This window comes from Strix aluco, chromosome 1, assembly GCF_031877795.1.
Source record: "Strix aluco isolate bStrAlu1 chromosome 1, bStrAlu1.hap1, whole genome shotgun sequence".
Lineage (NCBI taxonomy): Eukaryota > Metazoa > Chordata > Aves > Strigiformes > Strigidae > Strix > Strix aluco.
The window spans coordinates 35,212,213-35,238,598 of record NC_133931.1 but is presented as its reverse complement, the minus strand read 5'-3'; the positions used below and the strand labels follow the sequence as shown (position 1 = coordinate 35,238,598).

Here is a 26,386-nt window from a genome sequence, read left to right as displayed (position 1 = left end):
CCACTTCGTTGCACTGCAAGGAACATGGGGGCTGGGGCTGCTTTCTTTTTCTGCACTTACACCTGACAAGCTTTTATCAAAATAGTCTTTGGAAAGAAGGCTCCTGGTTGGACCTGTGGTCTGTACTGCACAAGGGGTTTCCGACAAACAAGATGCCTTTCAAAAAACTAAGAAAAATTAAAACCTCAAAATAAAGACAAATTATAGACAATGAATATCCACAAAGAGTGAGGGTCTAACTTATTCCTTGGCTTTGGTACCATTCTTAAACTCCTGAAGCTGTATGTGTCTGGTTTGTGATATTAGCACTGTCACTGATACTCACTTATGCAATATTCATAGCTCTTTGACAGGTATATTTCACTCTGTCCATTAAGCCATTTTATTTGCCAAATTTTCTCTTAAAATAGTGTATCGTTTCAAAAGTGTCTTAAAAAAGGGAAACAAAAAAAAATAGCCAAGGTGATCTGAATAAGAGAAACCTTAGAGGTGAAAGACCTGAAATAGTCCGGAAGAAGCTTTAAAAAAATTTGTAAAAACAGGCATACAATTGTTAAATAAATAACAAATGTTATTTAGTAATATATGTTGTCAATATTTATTCACTTTCCTTAAATTATCATGTATATATTTTCTTAAAAATTTTAATTTTTCTTCACTCAAATGCCTATTAATTCTAAATTCAGAGAAGTGGATGTAAATAAATAATAATGACCATGAATATCCCTGCAAAGTATATATATAATTAAGCAAAAACATTCGGCTACCTAAACCAGAAATATTCATAATCTTGAATTATAAACCTTATCTTCTGTGCAGTTCTGCAATCACAATTAGAAAATAGCCAATTTGCTACAAGTTTATATGCAATAAAATTGAGGGACTTTAATGGGACAAGACAAAATGATAATTTATAACATAGCTCACAATAAATCAATGCGCTGCTATTTCTCAGACCTGTAAAACTGGTTTAGCTATTATTATAACCTCTATCAAGGATTAAAGGTCTGACTACAAAGAGAAAGAGCTTTCTGAAATTAACTTTGGGAACAGAACACCAACTAATGTCATCAGAGGTTTTCTTCTGTTTATCTAGTAGTCAGGACAAGTAATTGGATCCATTTCATCACATCTAAACTTGCTCTTTATGTGACAGATAAAAATGAACATATTATCTCTGGATATTTTACTTCCACATTCAATTAAATTAAATGAAAACATTGTTTAAGTCGTTTATACAAAGGCTTTTTATTCTGATAAGGCTTTTGCATGTCATAATGAGTCCACTGAGACTTCCAAAAAGCAGGAGAAACAGCAGTATGATTTTAGTTTGAAAATATTACGAAACGGGAAAAACGGAGCTACAGTGTTTAAAAGTATTCATAACAAAGCAACTGTTCTATGGAATTTCTTTGACTCTTTCTTCCACAAGCTTTCTTAGATAAGAGACTCTTCTACATATTCACTGCTTTTAAGATTCTTTTTTTAATTCAAACCAAAGATTTTGTCATTATTGAGACTCCTCCAATGGAAAGCCAGATTCTCAGTCCATCTTTCTAATACTGGACTGCATTACACAGTCCTCTTCTGACACCTCACACAACCATCTCTAACTGTGGACACTCCCATGGGGGTCTGAGCACAGAGAAAGGGATTGTCTGTGATACCATCACTCTTTTTCAAATACTTCCAGGTACCATAAAAAGCTGGAAACCCAAGTTTATATTCATAAATCAGATTCTGCAACAAAAAGAAACCAATATCTTCTTCTGCTTCAGAGAGAAAAATAATAAATCATCCAGAAAGACCACTGAGGTCCAAGGAAATTAAGATTGCTAGCCTATCTTGATAGACATGAAGGAGGGACTTAAAGGTTTAAGTGAAAACATAACTAATTTTCTGGAGAAGGAGGTGCTAGAACATCATAAATTCTGCTTGTGATCAGAAGTGACATTTTGGTGTGGTTTGTAGATAACAAGTCAAAGGGATGTTGAGGTATGCCATTCTGAACCGTTCTGGCACAAAATTTCCTCTGAGTGAAAACACAAGAGAAAAGAATTCTTTCCTGTTCTTAATCTTTCTCAAACTGCTGTTGTGCTATCTAACAAAATATCATGGATATATCAAATCTTTGTAGATGTTCTTAATTTAAAAATTAAAGAAACATTAATGATCTACTGTTTCTGTATCAGGTCCAGAGGCTTTAACCAGACAGGCTAAAATATGTGATGGAAGGCTTTTTTTGTGGTATTTCAGATATGAACAAAGCCACAAAGAAACTGATAATCTGAAAAGATTTACAACACTATTTTTTAAAATCAAAATGTTTGGTAATATGGAGATAATTCATATCCATATTTCAGAATACTTGTTTGTATTGCAATCCTCTGATCAACAATACAAAAAATTATTTTTTTTTTTAAAAATAAATCATGAACCATCAGGGATAAAGACAGAAACCATCGGGTGAAATAAAAATAAGAATAGTATAAAAAAAGCAAAATCACTACAAGAAAAGCATCCAGAAGGCACATAACCCGAGTGCCAGTTGTTTCACCAAGAGAAAGAAGAAAGTTCAAATAGGCTTTCTGATACTTTATTTCATACTCTTCTTGCATAACAGACTGTAAAGCAAAGAGCTAAACACAGAGGGATCCACTTCATATTATGCCACCATTTTGCTTGAGTTTGAACATAATATAGCAAGGGCATTATCTCTAACGTGACAGCAGATGATACCTGCATAACAAACTCTCGACGGCGAGGCATTCCTCTCTCTGACAGAAGAACATACTCTGGCTCCTTCTCCTTTTTGGCCTGTTGGATCTGAGCCAGACGACTGATGGGATTCATTCCTTGACCATATTCTGGTCCAGTCTAAAAAAGGTTTAAAAGAAAAAAACATTATTTCAGCATATATCCATACAACTATTATGCTGCTTCAATAAATCATTTACTAGGGTTACCCCTTCTTTAATACTACCTTTGAGAGAGTAAGAAGCAAATTTCTTCACATCTTCCGGTCCTGAGCCAGAAGATAAGAATCCTCAAGCTCAAAACTGTCACACAAAATATACATCTATTGTCTGCCACTGTTGCAGGTAGTGTGGATATGTAGTATCTGTAAGCTATTAACAATACCCTCATATATCTATGAAGGTCCTATGGGGATGGATGAAAATTAGCAGATTCATCAGTCAATTATATCTCATTGCCCTATTTCTATAACCCTTCCCCCTAACCCCTTAAAATAGGTTGCTGCAATGATGGAACATGCAGTACGCTAAGAAGAGGTGGGATTTATATAGGACAAACCAGATTTGCCATATAACAAGGAAGCTGCCTCTCTCAGCCTTCCTGCCTTCCTTCTCACTCCTGTCTTCCATCCTACAATGCAACTAAAGGTCTAGAAGGTTTACTCTGTGTGTCATAGGAGTTCACCCTCAAAATACTTTTATGTAGTGAAGCTAGAGAGGAATATCTCCAATGGCTACAAATGTTGCATATTGCAAGCCATCCACAAAGTATTTCAAATGCTTAGCAGACAATAATCCTCACAATAACATGTCAAAACATATGGTTGGTGGGGGAATTGATCTGACTGGGGGAAAACAAAAGGACTGAGAGACTGGTCTGTCCAAGATTCACAGACAAGTGAAAAACTACAGTCCTTACAAACTATCTAGGTCTGAGACCCTTTTAATATGTTATTACTCACATGGCAAATGCTTTCTCAAAGCAAATAGCTATGAAAATATTTGTTTGCAGATCTTAAAGAGAAGAAATCTAAGACCAAAAAAAATTTATCTGAAGTCATATTTAACTGATTTATATACCACAGCACAAAGAATGAACTTGCAAATGTAAATGGTATTTGAATGTAGAATTTTTTTATGTTATTGAGCTATTTCCTTTTCATGCAGTCACTTGCAGGATAAGAGAAGATCAGCACTCAGGCTCGTTTGATCTCCTCAAATAAGAACAAGTGGTCCAGAACCTAAAGAGATGATCAGCAACTGAAGGCAAAGACCAGAGAGGGATACTCTATTAAGAAAGCTGTGCAGCGAATCCTACATAGTGTAACTGCTGAAGTTGTTAGAGAAGATGTAGGTGAAAGAATTAAGACAATGTCATGCACAAGGGCACCTGCGTGGGCAAGAAGCCAGGCAGAGACAAAATGGAGAGCAGGCTAAATAAAGTGTAGGCCATAAGATATAGACTCATAAATATATATACAAACAAAAAGAAGTTATTGTTGTCACTTTTTTTGATGCTCAAAACACATGCAGGTTAAATTGAAAGAAATGGGCTCACAGAAAGCATTTCAGAAGTTTAGATATTAAAAAAATAAAAACCTTCTACGTATCCAGGTTATTTTTACTATTAATGTCTCTTTCTAAGATGGCCAACTTTGGATAATTCAATGTAACGTTGTAACGGTAAATGGTATATGGTAATATAAGAGATTTTTACATTATTATACCCTTAGCATCTTTCCTGAGAAAAACTTTCCAAAATGAGATGGTCAGAGTCAGTATCTTTTTCAGATCTTGCAGCTTTAAAGCCACATTAATGCTGATGGTTTTCCATTAAATACTTTTTTAATGTTAATTTTTTCCTAGAAGTTTTTGAAAATTTGATCCCTAGAATTTCAGTAGGAGATGGGTATCTAATTAACCTAGGGTTTTTTTGAAAAATCACTCATTCCGTTTCGAAGGCAAATGAAAAGAGAAAGATGATGAAGTCCTTTGTACATTTTCCAAACTCAGTTTTGCACTCTCCAAAGTATTTGCTTATTTTAAATGGCTTTTCTGTTGGCTGCTCCTACAGAACTCTGCACCCGGTGTACTGAGTGTAGAGATTTCTAATGGCCACTTTACTTTTAGTAAAGTAAGTACTGATTTACTTATTTTTACAATTTATCAATGTAACACTCGATGAGGACTGAGTTTAAGCCATAACGGTATAATGCTGTTCAGCCTAACATAATGCAAGCTGTGGACATAAAATAATCCAGAAAAATTGAAGATATTTTTTTAAATAACAAGAGGAAAATACAGAAAATGAAATTAAATATAGGTCCTAAAACTATATTCTGAAGCACAGGTTTTGGATGTGAAGGTTTCCTGTATTTTCCTGCAATTCTAGTCTCAAAGGTCCTGATCTGCATAGTATGGGGCAAAAGTGACTCTGTAACACCAGAGAGAAAGTCAGCAACTCTCCATCGTTATTTACACCAACCTAAAATAAGCATGAAAGGCTATTAATGTGCCCTTACGTATACCTAAATGACTATCCAACATGACAAACTATAGAAAATCATATACAAAGAGTTTAACCACTTCATCACAAAATAATACTTCCTAAAATAAAATAAAATGTAGCAGATTTTGGCTACTTCCAAAGCTCTGTCTTCTGCACTGAACAGATGACAAGTTAACCTGATTAGTTGTTCAGTGCTGAGACTAGGTAGTGTTGCTTCATAAGTATATGGACACTATGTGGCTGCTTTTGTTAGAACATTTGGAAGACTAATTACTTCAGACGACCCTTTGGTTTTGTATGAATTTAGGATGAGTAGACAAACCAGGGCTAGCCACCACAGACTGACTGAATTGTAGAAGTAGCAATAAAACTACTGCCACCAAGAAGAAAAGCATCATTTACGAAGCTTGAGCTCACAAGAATCTAGAGCCTCTAAAGGAAGCCTCATCAGCGTAGCAAGAAGCGTATTAATATCCTCTGAGACAGGGCATGTTTTAATGTAAGGATGATTCAAAGTCTGCAAGTGCTTCACGGGCTGTTCAGTCAATTTTCTATCTGTATTTGAGAGCTAAAGAGCATTATCAAACACACACTAAATGTAACACGTGAAACAAAAAAAGCATTGTCCTTTGGCGCTTGACAAGTGACACACTAGGCTGAGATGTCAACATACTCCTGGTCTTCTTCCAAATTTTTCAAAAATCAAATTGAAGCTGAAGCCACAAAACTCCCAAAACCTAGCTCCACAAGGGGAGGAAGTTGGACTGTGCACCATTTCCCCACATACCTACTATTTCAGATATCTCTTTCCCTCTCCAAACTGGGAAGTGGGGAAAAGACCAGGGAGAAAACCCCCACATATGCTAATAGGGACTCCCAGAAGAGATGATGCTAAAAATTCACATGGCTGTACAGAGCTGCTTGGAGGGTTTGATGCTCCACTAGACTTAAACCAAACCCCTGAAGACTTCAGTGATGTGAGCTCAGTTCTTAAGCCTTTATGTTTGAGAATTTCACAGCATTCTCAGAATTTAAAAAAGCACAGGCATATTAGCACAGGCAAACAAGTAACAGAAAGTGATAAATAAGCTTTTACTGATTTTAAATCTGTGTAATTCACTTACTTTCTGAGCAAACGTTCTTAATTCTGTCCAGGGTGGACACATACCTTCAATATTGTTTTTGGACGCTTTTTAAAGTAAAGTTTTGGCTTTTCAATCACAGGAAGAGGAGGAAGTTTCTTAAGTTCTTGTAGGACAGCCATTGCAGCACGTTTCTTTGAGAGTTTCTTACTGTTGCCTTCTCCTTCTGCAGTGAATTCTCCTACCGTGACTCGTGTAACAAAGCTCTTCATGTGAGGAGGTCCACTTTCTTTAATCACCTTTTAAGAGAAAGTAACATTGAGTCAAATCACCCTACAAGAACATAACTTAATGTTTGTATGTCTGCAACATACATACTACTAACACAGTTTTCCTGCTAACTGAAGGCATTAGATGAGTTTTCATAAAATCTGGACAAGTACTAATGACGGTACCAGGTTGAGGACAGAAAATGACAGCTAATTGTATACAGCAAATCTAACCATCATATTCAGTGTTTCACAGAAAACACAGTATACCTATATTTTCAAAAAGATTTATACAATAACACAGTAAATAAGAGCAATGTGTAATTAAACCAAGACTGCTAGTTTTTTCCTTGCAAGGTGCTTCACGTACTAAAGAAACTCAATTCATGAAGGTCTACTAGGCTTTGGCTATTTCTTTACATAAAACATATTCAAAACTATATTTAAATGGCATCACTTCGAGCCGTTCGTAATTTTTTTCTATTGTCATTAAAACGTAGCACGTTCACGCACGGGCCGAAACTTCAGTCTTAAAGGTCCGTATTTTTATACTGTTCTAGCTGCAGGCAGCACGCCTGCTCTCAACTCTTACCTTGCCAGAGTACACAACTCAGAGCGATATCCCATGCATTTGAAAGGCTGTCACAGTCTTGCCTACACAACTCTCAGCTGTCCCTCCCAACAGTACGAAAAGGAATTAGCAAAAGAGCCACCATAACTCACGCAAAAGTCAATCAGTTCTGAAATGTTTCATTTATTCATTCCCTTCCAAACATATTCAAGATGACAATGAGAAAACCCATTTGAAGTACTTCTCCACTATTAAAAGTTACAATAATACAGAAAAAAATGAAGTTCTGAATGTTGTACCTTCCTTTAGCTCTTTTTTTGTCTTCATTTTTACACACACACACGTCTCCTTTTAGGAGGCATTCATCAACAAATCACAGCACTACAAGTGCTAAGATAGCATCTCTTCATGTATGCACCATTTACTGGTCTGGACAATGTCTATCAGGAATTAGAGACCTCATTTGGGAAAAGGTTCAGTTATTTTATTTGATGGGCGGAAACAGCTACCTAATTTAATCTTTGTTACATGTAATGTGTATAAGGAGACATTAGAGCATCTGACAAGCATCTCTTTGTATTATCTTCAAAATCAATAAAAATACATATTTTTTCAGTAGGTGCAATTACATCAAAACATTTTTTGAAGAAGTGTAATGCCTGAGTGCAAGGGAACTGAGGTAAAGGTGCTAGGGCCTTCTTGGTGTAATAACTGTATTTTTAATGGGCTGAAAGCTTCAACCTTAATATTATTACAACATGTTTTGTATTAAAGTTCTTTTTATCAAGGTCACGTCCCTTGCATTATTTAGTTTTGCTGTTACACTGTAATGAGGTCTCCTTAGGCTTGTATATCTTTTTTAAGCTCTCTTTTGTGGCAACTTCACCCAGCAAATACAATTATCACAGCATATATCAATAAAAAGACACAAAATGAGAATTAACAGACAACTTTGTCTGCATTTTCCCAGAATAAGATAACATCTGTGCCAGCATGGGATTTTTCTGCTGTAGTTCAGGAGTGTTCCCCCTCTAAGATTCCAGGTAATAATTTCAGAAGTGTTTTCAAGGTTGCCTCACTTGGAAGTTGCCCACTAGTGCTTCACCACGTGAAAAGGCAGCGGTGCTCTCAAGGCAGTGACCCTCGCTGAATCATGGGAAGCTGCACTGCCCACACCAGAGCTGAGACAAGCTCAGCGCCACCATCCCCTGCTCTCAGACACAGTCAGGCTTCGTATCAGTGCTGAACACCTTCATCGTACTGCAGCGTTTCCCAGTTTTAAAGGCATATCTTAATCCATCCCTGTACATTGCTATCCAAGTATTACAACACATTGGCCATAAAAGATGGCTAAATTAACCTTACTAAGGTCCTTAATGTTTTTGTGGTCTTACTAATACCATTATATAGGTGTTTCTACTTACAAGCAATATAATTTAATAATAAAATATACAAGAATGTCTATACTGACCAGATGAAAAAGGACAAAATAACTTGCTTAAGCAATATAATTGCTGAGTTCCTAAAATACTAGTTTTATATAAGTTCTCTCACATATATGTAAGTGCACACAAATATATATATATGAAAAAGAATGTTAATACAAAACCAGATTATATTTTCATATACATGAAAATGTATTTCTTAATATAAAACTAATGTATTCCAGGGTGTTTTTGATCTTTTAAACTTTTAAGTATGTGACACAAGGTAAATAATTGCCTGGAAAACGTTCAAAACTGTTACTTTGTTAGTGTGTAAATGAAAAAAAGTCTGTGTTGTCAATGGAATGAACCCCATAGGATTCAGATGGGATCCGGATCAAGCTAAACATCCAAATTTGGTAATTTAGCAAAAAAAATATTTACCTAACAACATTTTTGGTTAACCCCAGATTTTATATCTTTTTACCCACATGATTTCAAACAGTTGTGCAATAAGCCTAGGGACAGAAACACTACAAAGAAATTCAACCTTTGCTATCCAAGAACACTATATGCATTAGTACATTAAACTATTTCCTCAGTTGAAAGATACGACCCGTGGACCAAATCATGGCTAATTTAAAGCTGAGAATTTGATTAAGGGTGACAGTTCAATACACTTTTCTTTTTCTGTTCCACTGATTTAAAGAATAGCTCCAGCAAGAGAAAACACATGGGGCCAAAACACATCTAAGGTCAAATTACATCAAGAGTGAATTTGGCTCAACTTAATGAATCATGCTGACAAATGAAAAACAGCAGTACAATTACAACGAAAGAGCAATGCTGCTTCAATTATTAATGAGAATCCAGGTAGAAAATTCAAAAGATTATGACAAGATTAAATGGACATTAAAAAAAATAATAGAGGAGACAAAAAGCAGGTCAACAAAAACATCTCACCTACATCCATGATAATATTTTTAAGTTTTAAAATACCAATATATTTCCATGTGTTTGTGCAGGCAGACATACCAGATTTTCCCAGTTTAAAAAAAAAAAAAGGCTGGCTGTTTTATTAAAACTGGAGTGAGGAAGAGTGACCATCATGCAACACCCAAATGAGAGCTACTCAGTATGTCAATCATCCAATCTGAAGCCTTAATCCCCAGGACAGCAGGAGCCAGACGGGTGTGAAACTTCCTGCTGACAACTTGCTCAGTCTTCCAGAGTCAGCAATTTGGTTTGTTCCTCGTTCAAAATACAGAATCTCTGCCTTACTCCGATAAGACTGGGAAAGACTGGGAAACAAGAAACTGCAACTCTTTTTCCCAGTAGAACACTGGACAGGGATGAAGGGGCAGAAAATTTGCCTGTTCAGGCACTCTATCTCCTCACTCCTGATACTGACAATGAAAAAATATATTATTGTATTTATTGTATTCTAAAGAAAGAATACTTCAATCCAAAGAAAAGAATACTGAAAATGAAATTACAATCTGAAACATCCCAACATGTTCTAATACCTGAAGCTGTTGACATCAGTTACATCTTCTAGGCTCACCCAACACCTTACTGACAAGTTGGAAATAAAACTTATAAGTTGCAAAAGAACCAAAAGAAGCAAGATTTTAGCCTACTGTCAAGGAGGGAATGAGAAGCAAAATGACCATTTTACAGCTATTCTAACAATTCCTACAGCAATCAGTTTTGTATCTCTCCTTAAAAATTGTTCATTGACAGTCCTGCAAATGCCTTAGAGGAGTTGCATTTTGACTTAAAAGTTGATCAGTAAAGGTTAGCTAAGGATGCCCCAGTGATAAGTACGGACTAAAGCTTGTTCTTTGTTAGAATTATATGCTTTTATTTTAGTTAACAATTTAATAGATGTAAATTCCTTAAAACTTATCCTAAAGTTCCTAGGCAATTAAAACTAGCCATATTACATGAAACAGTATAGACAGAAGAAACCCATGGGGTTCTGCGTGCTTTTCCTATTTCCCACCCCTCGTGCAATTCTGAGGCCATGTTTATACAGAACTTTACGTATCTTTATGACCATTACTTTGTTGCATAACACAGCACTGTTGGAACATTGGCTAAAGATTCGTCAGATGAAGAAAAGGCAGATCATTTTATAGCTATCGCACACAAAAGAAGCTAGATAAAGCTTTGATGCCTGCCTGGAATAACAAAAAACCATTTGTAAATAAAATCCTATTGGAAACATCAGATCCTGGGGGGGATCACCCATAATTGCTTAGCAGTTTTACTGAAATACAAGCCAGTACTAAGTTCACTCAAAACTCTATTTAAGAATGTCATCTATACTTAGATTTAAAGGTAGGAAATAACACAAAACCTGTCAGAAGAGCAAGAAACTGTCTTTTTTTCAATGTTGTTAACATTCTTTGGCAAGTGACACATTAGACTTTTCCTGTACTATATATCTCTGCCTTCATTCTCTCCTTACCAAATGCTCTCCCTTAAATAAGCCAAAACACAGGAATGATGTTAAGAAGGCATTCAAAGCACTATCCCTCTTTTCTTTCCAAACTGCAAGCTATTTTGTGAACTGTGACCATACATCTCCTTGTATTTTAGTGTATTAATTTGTATGGAACTATTCCAAATACTTTTAAATACTTACAAGTAGAAAATGATGTGTGAAAACGGAAACATTAATTATGAACTTCCTTTTTGAAACACAGGCATGTGTTTCCATTATGTCTGATCTTACATAAGAGTTATGTTCTTTCCATGTAGTTGTGAATCGATACACCAACACCCTCAGACACCCCAATTTTATCCTCGAGATTTACATTCTCTTCACTTTCCAATTAGTCCATATTACATAGACCATATATGTGAAGCACATAAGAATTCGCTATACTGATGAATTCCTTAGTCAAAAACAATACTCTTTGTCTTTGCCTCTCTTACCTACTTTCTGAGAGATTTCTCAGATTTCTATGAAGGTCCAAATAGCTCATTTGACATCGGCCAATTCATGAACATGGGCCAAACATGTCAGTAAACTGCATACAGCACACTGTAAGGCATGCCACAGGATAATTTATTTTTTTGGCATGAAAATATGTGCCTATACTTCAAAAGGAAAAAGCACTGGAGAAAATAACCATCACCAGTATAGGCACTACCCACGTCCTTCATATAGACTCAGTTTAAATGTAAAACAAAAAGCAAAAAAATAAAACTTTGAAGAGCCACTTACATTAGCATTTTCTGCATTAAGAAAAAAAAAAAGAAAAATAAACAGCTTGAAAGTCTGGTGGTTCCTACCACAACAACACTAGATTTTTACAACCAGTTTGTGTAAGAAATTTCTCATCGGAAAAATTTTCCTGTTACTATCACTCATTCTCCTGTAGTTAGTTCACTGATAGCATTGGAGCTATTCCAAATACTCTTTATTACTTAAGGTAAACAAAAATGTCAGAAGCAGGTTCATAGACAAAATCATATGAAATGAGGAAAAAAAAAATCATGAAGGCTTAAGTAGAGATAATAAGGAGTCAAACAGTATGGAAGATAAAAAGATACTCATGACTTTCTGAAAACAGCACATCAGATGCAAAATGTCGCAATGGGAACTTTCATAGAGTATGAACGTCTACAGTCAAAGCAAAGACTTTGGCTGACTGTTTCGAAGATTATTTCAAATCAGATTGACTGTGGCTACTGATCTGAGTCCCACAGAACCATGCAGAAGTTGTCTATCTGCCATCCGCTTGTCTGCAATAAAATATTAGGTCTCTAATACTTCTGAAAGAACATCTAATTTAATAGTAAAAACTCAATGTCTTAGACTCTGATTCACTAACAGTTTTTTTATTTATAATTTGCATGAATTTAAATGTTGTATTAAAAATGTATTAATATCATTAACTGTGTTGAGCTTTAGTGGCACTTTTTAAAAATACTTCCTTAGCAAACAGATGAATATGTAACACATACCTCAAAACTGACAGGTATATTGCGCTTCAAGGCAATTTCAAACACTACACTAATTTCAGACTTGTTTGCATCTTTATCTTCTTCCGATTCTTTTCCTGTTTCTCCATTCTGAAAATGAAGAACACATAGTCATATTACAATTTTTAGAAGATAAAAACCCCATATGCTTCTCCCTCAATTTCTCAAAGACTTTTGAGTTCTCATGTCTTGCTGTAAATCAGCATTTCTACATCTATCTCATCACCCCATTATCAGACACCCGCTGACCATGAAGCCATATATAATGTACTTATGCTTCATAATAAAGGAACACATACACATTAATGTATAAATTAATGATAGATGACAAAATGATTTCTACATATTTTAGTCTTTTTAATGACATGGATAATAATTATTTGAATACACTCTTCTTGTGTCAAAAATAAGGATCAAACAGATCCTTTGACCTGTTTCTCAGTCTCTCTGTGGGCACCCCATCCAAGCGAGGAAGAAGTCTTCTGTACTACTTAGAAAATACATAAGACTGTACTTCTCTCAGAAGAAATTCAGTGAATCACCCCCACACTTTGACTGGGTCACCAGGTTACAGGTGTCCTCAGCAGGTCCAGCTGGTTAATGGCCCCTCCATCGACTTCCCTCTGGGAGTTACGACCAGTATGAAAAGGTAGTGACAGAGAACAGCTTGCCTAACACAGAACATTATTTATTTATCCATAGGAACATAACAAACAGAGACTCTTAAGAGATAAAACAACAAAAAGCACATGCAAACATTATCCTGCCTAAAATTCAGCTTTGCTTTACTCTTTAGGTAAGTCTTCTTTTTCTCAGACAACCACCAGCATGGGGATCAAAGAGTTATCACCTTCTGCAACCGCTACTTTTTGCTGTTTGTCCCCCAGGCCACATCTTCCTTAGTTCTCAGAGGTTTCACTGTCAGCTACTTTCAAAGTGCAATGCTCTGAATGTTTCAAACTGGGATCTCTCAACAACCATGTAACCTTGGCCAGGCTCGTAATTTTTTATTAGTGGAGGTAAACATCAAAGAAACTTGGGCTGAATTAGGTGGATTCCTGCAGAGTTCCCATCTTACATAACAAAGTCTGATCTAAATCTTCAGTCACCAGCATAGCTACAAAACGCAGATACTGAAGTTATAAAATAACATTAAAAAAGCATTAGGTTCTTCACATTAACAATGAAATTTATCAATCTTTTATCTACCACTTGTTAACTCTTAACATATTAATGCAGGACTAAAAATCCAGCAGTCAGCTACAGCATACGGACTTGGAACACTTTTTGTATCATTAAAAATGGTTGCAAAATTTGGAGTCTGAAAAAGCAATTTACATCCCTGATATTGATCTGGAACTAAACACAAAACAAAAATTTATAAAGTTTATAGAACATGCTGAAAAAAAAAAAGGGTGCAGTACAAAACAGTAACAAGAGTACTTAGAACGAAATTATATAGGACCTCTAGCTCATTTCATATAATGAAATGTAAAGTACCACTGAAATCAAGAATGTAGTTCATTATTCACAGGACAGGCAAAGCATTGATAAGGTTCACCGAGAAATATCAACTGAACAGAGTTAAAAGGACAATATTTAAAAGTAAAAATGTATTCTGGGGATATAAAGAGTATCAAACACAAAGAGTGGAGTACTACTATTCTGTAAAAAACAGTGAGAATCTTACTCAGTATGGTATTCAATTAAGTTTGTGTTTTATAAAGGACATTAATAAGCAGAAAAGCTTACAAAAAAGCCACAAGTATGAACTACTGATTAGAAAAAACAACTTTACACTGAGACACTATGGAAACAATTAGTTCTATAAAAAGATTCAAAATTACTTAAGCATAATCAGTAAATGTATATGGGGGAGGGATTTTTTATATGTTTGTCACATTTAGCAAAGATAAGAAAATACCAATTAGATAGAAAATGAAGCTAAATGACTTTAGAAGAAATACCTTGCAGATTATCTTTGAAATGGGGAATAATCAATCACTGGCATAATTTACATAAAATAATATAAAGCCCACTGGACTGTCACCCAGCCTTTAAGTCAAGAGTGTTTAGGTTTTCTAGCTATACTCTAGCTTAACCAGATACATAGAGTCTAATGTAGAAATTACTGTTTAAAATTTCATGATTAAAACAAACACATCGGTCCAGAAAAACCCTGGTTGTCCCTTCTGCCCTTACAATTTAACTCCTTGCATATTTTTCCACCAAACACAGTAGAGAGCTCAATCAAGAGTGGAGAATAGTGAGGGATCGTAGACTTTAAGGTTTAGACCTTATTACTAAGCAATAAAGTTTCAAGCCTTAGTCATACGACTTCCCTAAGGAAGAAAAAATATGTTCAGGAGTGTCTCAAGTACTTTGGATTTAAATTTGATCCTCATTCCACAACTGACGCTTTAATTGTAAGGCCTTTCTTAGCCTCACATCTATGAGACAGCAGAGGTGCTCTGGCAGACACACAATAGCTCTTTTATGAAAGCAGGTTCACATTCACCTGTAACCCTGCCCTGTTTGCTGATTGCTTCTTGTTTCTGCTCAACTTATGCTTTTCTACACATTTGCGCAGTGAAGTATTAAGATGGCAATACTCCTCTTCAGTGATTTAATACGGATAAAAATTTTATACTTAACCAAAAAAATGAAAAAAAGAGTATCTCGAAATGAAAGAACAATATATAGAAGGCTGCATTAAGCAACCACGGTTATGAAGGCCAAAAGGTAAACCCATGTATTTACTGTGCTATATTCCACGGATCCCATTGCAGTGAAATTCACTGAGTTACTAATGGAATGCAGGGCTAGATCGGTACCAGCAGCTCTGCCCTTGCTCTCCTCTCTGCTCTCTTTGGAAGCACAGTGGCAATGATTGGCAAAGAAAGAAGCTCAATCTAGTCATGTAGTTGAGGCCAGCCAAACTCTAATGTGTACTGGCTCTGATCCACGCATGATGTGTGAGGAATGGTGAATCAATCATCTTCCATGACTGACCCAAGCAGGTCAGTTCTGCTGAAGGAATCAGAGCTGTACTGAGCTGGACCATGTCCCATGGTGAGGGCACATCCCACCACTGCGCAGCAGCCCTGCGTGCAATTTCAGATGACCAGCAGCAGGGAGAACCTGAACCTTGGCACCATGAAGCCCTCAAACTCTACTTCAACCAACCTCCGGTTCTCTGAAGTGCTACACTCAGCTCCACAAAATGCAGCTCTTTGTACTCCACCATGACCTAGGCATAGTGTTACCTCCAGTCTTCTCCAGTCACCTACAATTCTAACCCATGAAGTGACAGAGATGTTTTTTTCATGACTAGCCCACAACCAGCATCTCTTACCTTCAGCATAACCAAGCCACAGAGGTTTTCCTAACTGAGGATTCAATTTAGTCTCCTACCCACAGACACCTGGTATTGAGATCCTACAGTATCCCAAAGGGTCTTCAACTGCACCAGAAACTCACAGTGCTCCCACAGGTCTTGCAAGTACTATGTGAATGTCTCAGCTAATCTATGGTACTGTCTCCTGACACATATTCCCTATTTTTCTTATAGCGAACTGTGGATTTGATTCAGTTTACATATATAACTTATGGTGATGAAGAGAAGAATGAAGTTACCTCATTAGCTCATGAGAGGCAACACTAAAGCATGCTACAAGAATTTAGGAAACTCCATTTGCCATGACTACATCTTCTAAAAGCCTGCACATCCTAGCAGACATTGATACAAATAGACACTAAATAGACCCAATTAGGCAAGAATGTTAATTACAGATTTTATCACTTTTGCTAGGTAAATTACGTATGTACATGGGCTATGAAAACTCAGTATATAAACCAGGTACATATCAATGTTACTTATATATATTATTTACTTCTGTCTATTACTTATTATCCTAGGCATTTAGTGGTTTAATTTCCATTCTGATTAATGGATATCTTGAATTCAAAGCTTCTTTTGATAATATTAACCATATAATTTTCAAAAACTAAGAGTATGTTGAGCTAAAAATATGTTTGAATACTATGAGATTCCCACTCAGGTTTGTGTTAAGGATTCATTATCAACCAATACATTTGACTGGAAACCCAAAGATAAAAGAAGGGAATTAACAATGAGAAAGGAAACAGGGATTCCTCCTAAGACTTTATATAAGCGTTCCTGTTTTAAAAAAACATTAATATTAATTAAGTGATTTGAATGTAATTTCCTGATCCAGAAAAATATAGCAAAACAAAAGGGTGAGTCAAACTCTCTTTGGATCAAAAGGAAGACATAGACACAGGGTGAGACAGAAAGAACAAAGATTTTTTTTAATACAGAAAATTATTTCCATTCTTAAAAAGCAGCTCAAAACTACCACACAAGACACTGAAGGTACTATTAAATGATGTTTTGTACCGTACACAGGGGTCCAACAAGAGTCATCAGAAAGAGTGTACAAATTAAAGAGATTGTCTCCTCATGCATTTATTTTGGCTTGACTAGGCAATGTTATTATATTTGTCCTTTCAATTTGCAAATATCATTCTCAGAATAATTTGCCTGTTAAATATTTTTTAAAATAACATAAAATAAATGAATTTTTTTAAAAATTTTTTAAAATAAAATAAATTAAAATAAATTTTCATTTTTAAGTAGCAATATACACTACTTACAAACACAGCAGTGAGAAAGCTAGTTCTTTAAAAAGATACTAGGTGGCTAAAAGCCTAAAACTATCAGACAGGTGATCAGTAGCTGTCAGTGAGCTCCATCAGGTTCTTAGGTACACTGGGGACAAGTCATTTCAACTGTAAAGATCACATTCATGGCACAACACACATTTAAGCTAATAATTCATTCTCCATGAAGCCACTGATTAAATGGACATTTTCTCCACTTCTGATATAATCTCAAATATTTTATTTTGATTTTATTTTTTATTTAATCAATGTTGGCAATCCCATCTTTAAAACGCCTACTTATTTTTGTTATTTAAGACTAATTCCATGTTAGGTGTGCTGTTATAAAGAAATAACAGCAACAATTTGTTACTTCTCTAATTACTGAGGCTAATATGAAAAAAACCACTAAAAATTCAACATGGAAAAACTGGCAGTTAAATTGTTCAGTTTGGTATCTTAACATGAGGATTAGGAATAGTTTTCTGAAACACAAACCTGAGGTAATTTTTCTGGAATAGGCTCATTCTGGAGAGCTTGAAGGGCCTTCATTGCAGCATTATGTCTAGCAGCTTGACGAGTCTTTCCTTCACCAAAAAACTCACTGTTGCCAACAGTTAACTGGACATAGAAAATTTTAGGCACTGGGCAGTGATACCTGGAAAGAAGTCATGAAGAGAAAACAACAATACAAATTATGAATTTTAACCATCAATTTTTTGTAATATAGAGCAGTAGTTAGGGATAAAACATTATCTTTTGTCACAGAGTAAGCCCTAACACTCAAATACATGGACTGTTCCTCAGCAAGGTCATCAGTAACTCTGATAGAAGCTCCTACGTGCAAACCAGCTCTTCACCCACATTTGCAGGGCTCTGCAACAAGCCTCTACTATACTTCAGGCCAACAGCCCAGCTCTGCTCTCTCCGTGGTTTCAGTCCTGAGAAGCTCCAGGGGAAGCTACTCCTGGGAGACAACTCCTGTCCCACAGGAAAGGGGCACAGAGGAAAAAAGGTTGTGAGGTCTCTCATCTGAAACATGCCAGCATAGCTCAGTTCTTGGGGACAACAAAAAGTCAGACAACAGAGAGTGAGGGACCTGGACAATGTACTTCTAGCCTCTTTTTAAAGCTCAAGTATTGAAATTGTTGTAGAGGATAAGGAGTTTTCTTCCAAAAGCATAACAGAGGGTAGGGAGAAGCTCTCCTCCAACCCTTTAATAGCCAAACATTTTTCAGTCACTGAAAGAACAGCAGCAATCACCACCACATTGTCTTCCTTTTTTCTCCTTCTACAGAAAAATTTCCAAATATAATGGCAGGGTTTGTTTTCCTGAGTATGTCTGAAAGGCACTGAAAGAAAGATAAAGCAAAAATTTGAATGTTTTCCTATGAACTGGCACAGGTATTATTCCTCAAAGAAAGCAGTGTCTTTATTCATATCATCAAATCCACATCTCTATTTTCAGTAGTAAAAACAGCTAACTCAATCCATACTCCCTACTCTGAAACCTCTCTCGCTAGCAGTGAATGAAGAAAGAGATGTAATGACATTCTTAGCTTTGGGAGGTCCTGTCACAGCACTGTGACAACTAAAAACATAAAAGCTTGTCCACATAAGCAATTTCTACAGAAAAGAAGCATTCCACACACACCTCACCCCCAGACTCAGAAAAAGCAATTCAGCACAGATAATTAGTTCTAATCACTGTTAAAATTATAATCTTTTAAGAGAACATTTCCAAAAAGTCCTCTAATTATATTCTACATAGGTGAGGGAGTTTGCTTCATACTCTTCGCTCTGTGGTCTAGTCTGCCTGTGCTCCTACCTCAAAGGCTTTTCTAACACACTGGAGATTTAGTTCCTTGGAAAAATACATATGTATCAGAAATGGTTTCTCATTTATGACAAATAACTTGTACATATTTTACGGCAATGTAAAAAACCCCCAGGATTCCAAAAGTGTGGCCAAAAGCTAGGTCCATCGCAACAAAACTAATACACTCAAAACCACAACAAAGTACTACATTTTCCTTCTTCCTCTTAAAGTATCCTTATTAAAGCACGCTCTCTCAATGTTCATCTGTTGACATGGATGGTGATTTTTTTGTATGAAGACTTTCTGACTTTTCATTAATAACTGTAACTGTAACTGATTTGTTTCAACTATAAAACAAAACAGAAAGTTTTTCAGATAGCAGCACACTTGAAACCCAAATAAGTGTGAATAAGCACTCCAGTCACAGTGTCCCTGAACTTTGTGCCTAGTTCTAAAAACACGTTTATGTAGAAAGAGCAAAACTGTAACACTGGCTCCAACAAGCCTCTGGCTATAGGGCCTTGGAGGGGTGAGCTAAGTTGCCTTTATGACATGCAAGAAGTGGGTATTTGCTTTCCTATTTGCAGTTTAACACCGTTACAGGGAATTATTAAGGCCTGGAAATGCATTTGCTTATGTAACATTTTCATAAAATTACAGAATAACTCAGGTTGGAAAGGCTCCTGGAGGTTATCTGGTCCAATGCAGCACCCAAAGCAGGGTCAGGCTCCGAAGGTACACTGTCTTGTTCAGGCATTGTTCAGGGTATTGTGGATATCTTCAAGGAGGAAGATTCCACAACATCTCCGGGGAACCCATTTCAGTGTCTGACCACTCTTTTAGGAAGAACATTACAAAGGTCCTACATGCATAATGACAATCAAACACCACAGTACCATTCGTTAACAAAGCAGCTGTCAAAACAAAGAAACAAATAGTTCAAGAATGTTAGCTTCTATCCCACTCCACTGTGTCCTTCATTGCTTCTGACATACAGCATTCAACTTCTGCCTCCCTCTACTTCTAAAAGGTATAGATGCAATATCAAGACACTATCAATGTGACAAAATCTACAATAAAAAAGTGCAGTGGATTCAGACTGAGATCTACCTCAAAAAGAATGGTATTTTTTCAAGTGGAAGGCAGAATTTCACCCTTTCTCTTCACTTAATGAGTTCACATAAAATGCTTCCTATATCAAGATTTTCCTTTGATTTATTAGTTTTATTTGGTTTCCAATATTGTTTTAGGGAATATTAAAAATAAATTTAGTGAATATGCAGGCAACAGATGTAAATAATACCTTGAAAGAATTTAAATCTAAGAATCAGGAACAGGCCTATGATGCCAAGCATAGGTCAAACTATATTTCCAAAGTGGAAAATATTACACTTATTTAAAATCCAGGGAAAAGTAATGAAAAGCTTCATCAGTATAGTCACCAACAACTCCACTTCTACCATGGCTGGCTTAGAGTTGGCTGTCCCTGGCTCCTCCACATTGCTAACATGATTCCTCTGAAAGTCTTTCCTTAGTTTATCACAGTAACACAGAAGAGTTGAGGTGGCAAGTGACCTCTGGAGAACCCCTAGTCCAACCCGCCCTGCTCCAAGCAGAACTGACTGCTCAGGGCCACTTCCTGTTGGGTTTTGAGTACCTCCAAGGGTAGTTGATTCAACAACCTGTCTGGCAATCTGATCTGGTGTTTGACTGCCCTCACAGTAAAAATGTCTTTTCTTATGATTAAATAGAATTTCCCATATTTCAGTTTGTGCCTCTTCTTCACGGGATACCACTTTCTTTAATCATTCCCTTCACAAATTTTATACACATTGATAAGATCCCCCTGAGCCTTCTTTTCTCTTGGCTAGCCAGTTCCAGCTCTCTCACTCTCTCCTCAGATGACAGATGCTCCAGTCCCTTAATCACCCTAGTGGCCCTTCATCAAATTTGTGCTGGTATGTCCATGTCTCTGTTGTACTGGGGACCCCAAAATTGGATCCAGAACTCCAGATGTAGTCCCTCACCAGGGACAAGCAGAGAAGAAGGATGACCTTCCTCAATATGTTGACAATGCTCTTCTAAATGCAGCCCAGGATGCTGTTGGCCACCTTTGTCCCTTTGTTGCATTAGTATCTCATGTTTAACTTGGTGTCCACCAGGACCCCCAAGTCCTTTTCTGCAAAGCTGCTTTCCAACCAGTTGGCCTCCACTGTGTAGTGATGTATGGGGTTATTCCTGCACAGGTGCAGGGATTTGCATTTCCCTTTGTTGAACTTCATGGAGTTACTGTCTGCTCACTTCTCCTGCCTGTCAAGGTCCCTCTGGATGGCAGAGGAACCCTCTGGCGCATCAGCCACTCCTTCCAGGTTTGTATCATCTGCAAACTTGCTGAGGGTACACTCTGCCACATAATCCAGAACATTAATGAAGATATTAAACAGTACTGGCCCCAGTATTGACCACTAGTGTACACCACTAGTGACTGGCCTGCAGCTACACTTTGTGCCACTGATCACAACCCTTTGATCCTGGCACTTCAGACAGTTTTCAAACTGCCTCACTGTCCATTTACCCAGGCCATACTTCACAAGTTTGTCAATGATGTTATAAGAGACAGTGTCAGAAGCCTTGATAAAGTCAAGATAAATAACATCTGCTCCTCTCCTCTCATCCACCAAGCTACTCACCTCACTGTATAAGGCTATCAGATTGGTCAGGCAGAATCTTACTGTCTTAAATCCATGCTGACTACTTATAGTCACCTGTCATTCTAAATATGATCAGAAATGGTTTTCAAGATTACTTCCCCCATCATCTTCTCAGGGATTGAAGTGAGGCTGACTGACTTACTATCTTCCCAGATCCTTCTTCTTGCCCTTCAAGAAAATAGGAGTGAACTTTGCTTTCTTCCAGTCCTCAGAAACCTTCCCAACCAGAGCAATCTTTCAAAGATAATCAAGAGTGGCATCACTATGACATCATTCAGCTCCCTCAGCACTCACGGGTGCATCCCATCAGGCCTCGTGGACCTGTCCTGTCTGTTTAAATGTTCCCCAACCCGATCCTCCTCCATCGAGGGTAAGTCTTAACTGCTCCAGACTTTCCCACTGATCTCAGGGACCTGGGACTCCTGAAAGCCAGTCTTATTGGTAAAGACTGAGATGAAAGTATTTTGAGTACCTCCATCTTTTCCATGACCATCAGGGTCCCCTGCCCCATTCAACAGAGGGTCCCTAGTCTTCCTTTTGCTGCTGTAGAAGCCCACCTTGTTGCCCTTCACATCCCTTTCCAGATTCAACTCCAGATGGACTTCAGTTTTCCTAGCCCCATACCTGCACACTTGTACAGTGTCTACATTCATCCTTGGGTCACGTCGCCTGGAAAACAAACCCTGTTTTAGTCAGAAGTTCCTTGTTCTTCCCTGCAGGCTTCCTGCTGCCTTTGCTTGATTACCTGCATGTCAGGATGGACAGTTAAACCATTCTTGAGCTTGGAGGAAATGAACCTTGACAAGTTCTCCTGGACTACTCCTCTCTTCAGGACTGTATCCCCTGGGATTCTTCCAAGTACGTCTCTGAAGAGATTCAAGTTTGTATCCTGAAATCCAGTTTGTGATCTGTGATACTTGCTGTGTTATCTCCCCTCAAGATCCTGCCACTATCTCATGGTCACTACACTGACTCCAACCTTCACATCTCTGACCAGTCCTTTGTTTGAAAGTGTGAGCTCTGGCAGGAGTACCCATCCTCACTGATTCCTCAATCGCTTATGTTGGATGGTTGTCATTGATGCACTGCAGAAATCTCCTGGATTGCTTGTGCCCTGCTATGATGTCCCTCCAGTACATAATGGAGTGGTTAAAGTCCCCCAGTTAGGACCAGGGCTGTGGCCATGAACCTTCTTCCAGTTATCTGAAAAAGACCTCATCTACTTCTTGATCATTCAGTCTGTAGGAGACACCCACCACAATATCACCTGCATTGGCATGCTCTTCAGTCCTACCAGCTGTCTCATCACTCATCCGAGGCAGAGCTCCATGCATTCCCACTGCTCTCTCACATAAAGGACAACACTCGGTCCTTGTCATCCTGGCCCGTTGTTCCTAAAGACCCTGTATGCATCAATGGCAGCATTCCATTTGTGTGAGCTATACCACCACAGCTCTGTGATTCCAGTGAGGTTGTAGCCCTGCAGCAGCTGCACACAGACCTCTCACTCCTCCTGTTTATTCTCTGTGCTAAGTGTGTCAGGGTACTGGCACTTCAGATAGGAACCCAAGTGCAGTGGTTTTCCAGAAAGGGTATAAGGACTTCCCCCATCATGCTGTTCTGAGCGCTTGTCCTTACCTGTGTGCATACACTTGGGGTGGGACCCCTTCAGCCCTGTTTTGTTGGTTTTAGGGTCTCTCTTGTCAACATTTCCCTTAAGTCTTTGCCTACTAACTTGATCCACCCTCACTTGGTTATAGTCCCATCAATCTCCGTCACTTTAAAGCTCTCTTGACCAGATTGGCCAACCTGTTGATAAAGATGCTTGCCCCACTTGGTCAGGTGGATCCTGACTCTTCCAAGCATTGATGCTTGAAGAGGGTGCCACAGTTGTAAAAATCAAATCTCTGTAGTCAAGCTTGTTATGCTCCATGTGTCCCCTTACAGTATCACTGGTGCCCACAATGAAGAGTAGCGGTGGGTAATAGTCTGAGGAACAGACAACCCTTGGCAGTCTATCCACAATGTCCCAATCCAAGCCCTTGGTGAGAAGCAAACCTCCTTCCACAGCAGGTCAGGTTCACAGATGGTGATCTCCCTTCCCTGCAGTAGGCAGCTGACCACTATTATCTCTTCTTTCTGGTGCTGCTGAAAAGCTCAAACTTGCCTGGATTGGATGCTTTGAGAGCTCCCAGGCCCTCATCTGATGCCATGGTACAGAAATTGTAGTTGCAGATATGCAGGTGGAGCAGAAGCCTTACTCCTGGTGCCAAAAATTACAAGCTTCCAGCTTTCACAATCACAGGACTCCCCGTTTCCCAGCCCAATAAGTACTGACTCTCCCCACTTCTCCTTTGGTATGGTTGGGGGATTCAGGCTCTTGCACCTGCAGGGCCTCAGAGAAAATCCAGTTGATCTGCTTGACAAACCTGATCTCCTTCTACAACAGGGCAACCTGCTTATTGGATGAGGGAAAGGCTGTGGATGTTGCTTACATTGACTTTAGTAAGGCCTTTGACACCATTTCCCACAGCATTCTCCTGGCAAAACTGGCTGCTCGCGGCTTGGATGGGCACACGCTTTGCTGGGTAAAAAACTGGCTGGATGGCCGGGCCCAAAGAGTTGTGGTGAATGGAGTTAAATCCGGTTGGTGGCCGGTCACAAGTGGTGTCCCCCAGGGCTCGGTTTTGGGGCCACTCCTGTTTAACATCTTTATTGATGATCTACATGAGGGGATCGAGTGCACCCTCAGTAAGTTTGCAGATGACACCAAGTTGGGTGGGAGTGTTGATCTGCTCGAGGGTAGGGAGGCTCTGCAGAGAGACCTGGACAGGCTGGAGCGATGGGCTGAGGCCAACTGTAGGAGTTTCAATAAGGCCAAATGCCGGGTGCTGCACTTGGGCCACAACAACCCCCAGCAGCACTACAGGCTTGGGGAGGAGTGGCTGGAAACCTGCCAGTCAGAGAGGGACCTGGGGGTGTTGATTGACAGCCGGCTGAACATGAGCCAGCAGTGTGCCCAGGTGGCCAAGAAGGCCAATGGCATCCTGGCTTGTATCAGAAATAGCATGGCCGGCAGGGACAGGGAAGGGATCTTACCCCTGTACTCGGCACTGGTGAGGCCACACCTCAATTACTGTGTTTGGTTTTGGGCCCCTCACTACAAAAAGGACATTGAATTACTCGAGCGTGTCCAGAGAAGGGCAACGAAGCTGGTGAAGGGTCTGGAGCACATGTCGTACGAGGAGCGGCTGAGGGAACTGGGGTTGTTTAGTCTGGAGAAGAGGAGGCTGAGGGGAGACCTCATCGCCCTCTACAACTACCTGAAAGAAGGTTGCAGAGAGCTGGGGACGAGCCTCTTTAACCAAGTAATAAGCGATAGGACAAGAGGGAATGGCCTCAAGTTGCGCCAGGGAAGGTTTAGACTGGATATTAGGAAGCATTTCTTTACAGAATGGGTTGTTAGGCTTTGGAATGGGCTGCCCAGGGAGGTGGTGGAGTCCCCATCCCTGGAGGTGTTTAAGAGTCCGGTTGACATAGCGCTTAGGGATATGGTGTAGTTGAGAACTGTCAGTGTTAATGGTTGGACTGGATGATATTTAAGGTCTTTTTCAACCTAGATGATTCCGTGATTCTGTGATCTCTTACTCATCAGCTCTAGTGATGTCAGCAGTTTGCTGACATCCTCCTGCATCTTCTTTACTTGGAAACACAGATTCTTTGACAGTGCACACCTCCTGCAGACAAGACTACTCTCTCTCCATCCCTGCTAGAGCTCTGGAGCTAGAGCTGACTCAAAGTCTCTGACGTACCAAGCATAGCTGCTCCAGATGGTGCTAGGAACTGTGTCATGTGGCACATCACCACCATTGCTAAGCACACACACACTATCCTCAGCAGAGTTTCTGGCTCCTTTCTGCATGAATTGTTGTGCAAACTGCTGCATCTGCTGGCTGACTCTGGGAGCAGTGCTCTAGGCCCTGCTGAAAAGTACCTGCTGAAAGGGTGCTTGACCCTCTCTAATCAGGAGACAGCTGGAATAAAAGCTCAATGCAGCTTTTGATCAGGAATAGCTGACAGAGCTTGCTGGCAGCTGCTAGAGCTTGCTAGAAGCCACAGCCTCCTGTAGCTATCCTTTCCCTGCAGCAACAGGCACCCTCATGTTCCTCAGAATTCCCAGGAATGCTCTCACTGTCCCAGAAGTTGTTCTTGGAAGATCTAGAACTAGAGCCTGGAAACCGCTGCATCCGTTGGCTGCCTCTGTTAGCTGCAGTTTAGCACAGCATAAGCTCATCACGCAAAAGCGGTAGACATCTTGATAGCACATCCCACCTCATTACTTCACAATCATCTTTAAATAAAAAGAAAAAAAAGAAATGTGGTAGTGCTGTTAGCAACTACCTAGACTTAGGGAAAATACAAGATCCATCAGAAGTTCCTGTTTCTTGTTTAGTTACTAGACCTACTTTTCTCTCAATTATGTGCAAAGAAGGAAAGCACATGAACCTTAATCCACTTTATAAACTCAGATCCCACAACAGGCCCTCTCTTTTTCCCTCCCCACCT

At 38.7% G+C, this 26,386-nt stretch overlaps 1 protein-coding gene across 9 annotated transcripts in view; it reads right to left on the bottom strand.

Annotated features, from left to right (window-relative positions):
* Positions 1-26,386, bottom strand: part of STAU2 (staufen double-stranded RNA binding protein 2) — a 173,031-nt gene that overhangs the window by 99,721 nt on the left and 46,924 nt on the right. For all 9 annotated transcript variants that reach the window (XM_074817378.1, XM_074817349.1, XM_074817394.1 and 6 more), the window contains 4 exons: positions 17,789-17,948; positions 12,590-12,697; positions 6,434-6,646; positions 2,740-2,877 (listed from right to left, as the gene is read on the bottom strand). In XM_074817378.1, coding sequence (XP_074673479.1) covers positions 2,740-2,877; positions 6,434-6,646; positions 12,590-12,697; positions 17,789-17,948 — 619 coding nt within the window. The remainder of the gene's footprint in view (positions 1-2,739; positions 2,878-6,433; positions 6,647-12,589; positions 12,698-17,788; positions 17,949-26,386) is intronic.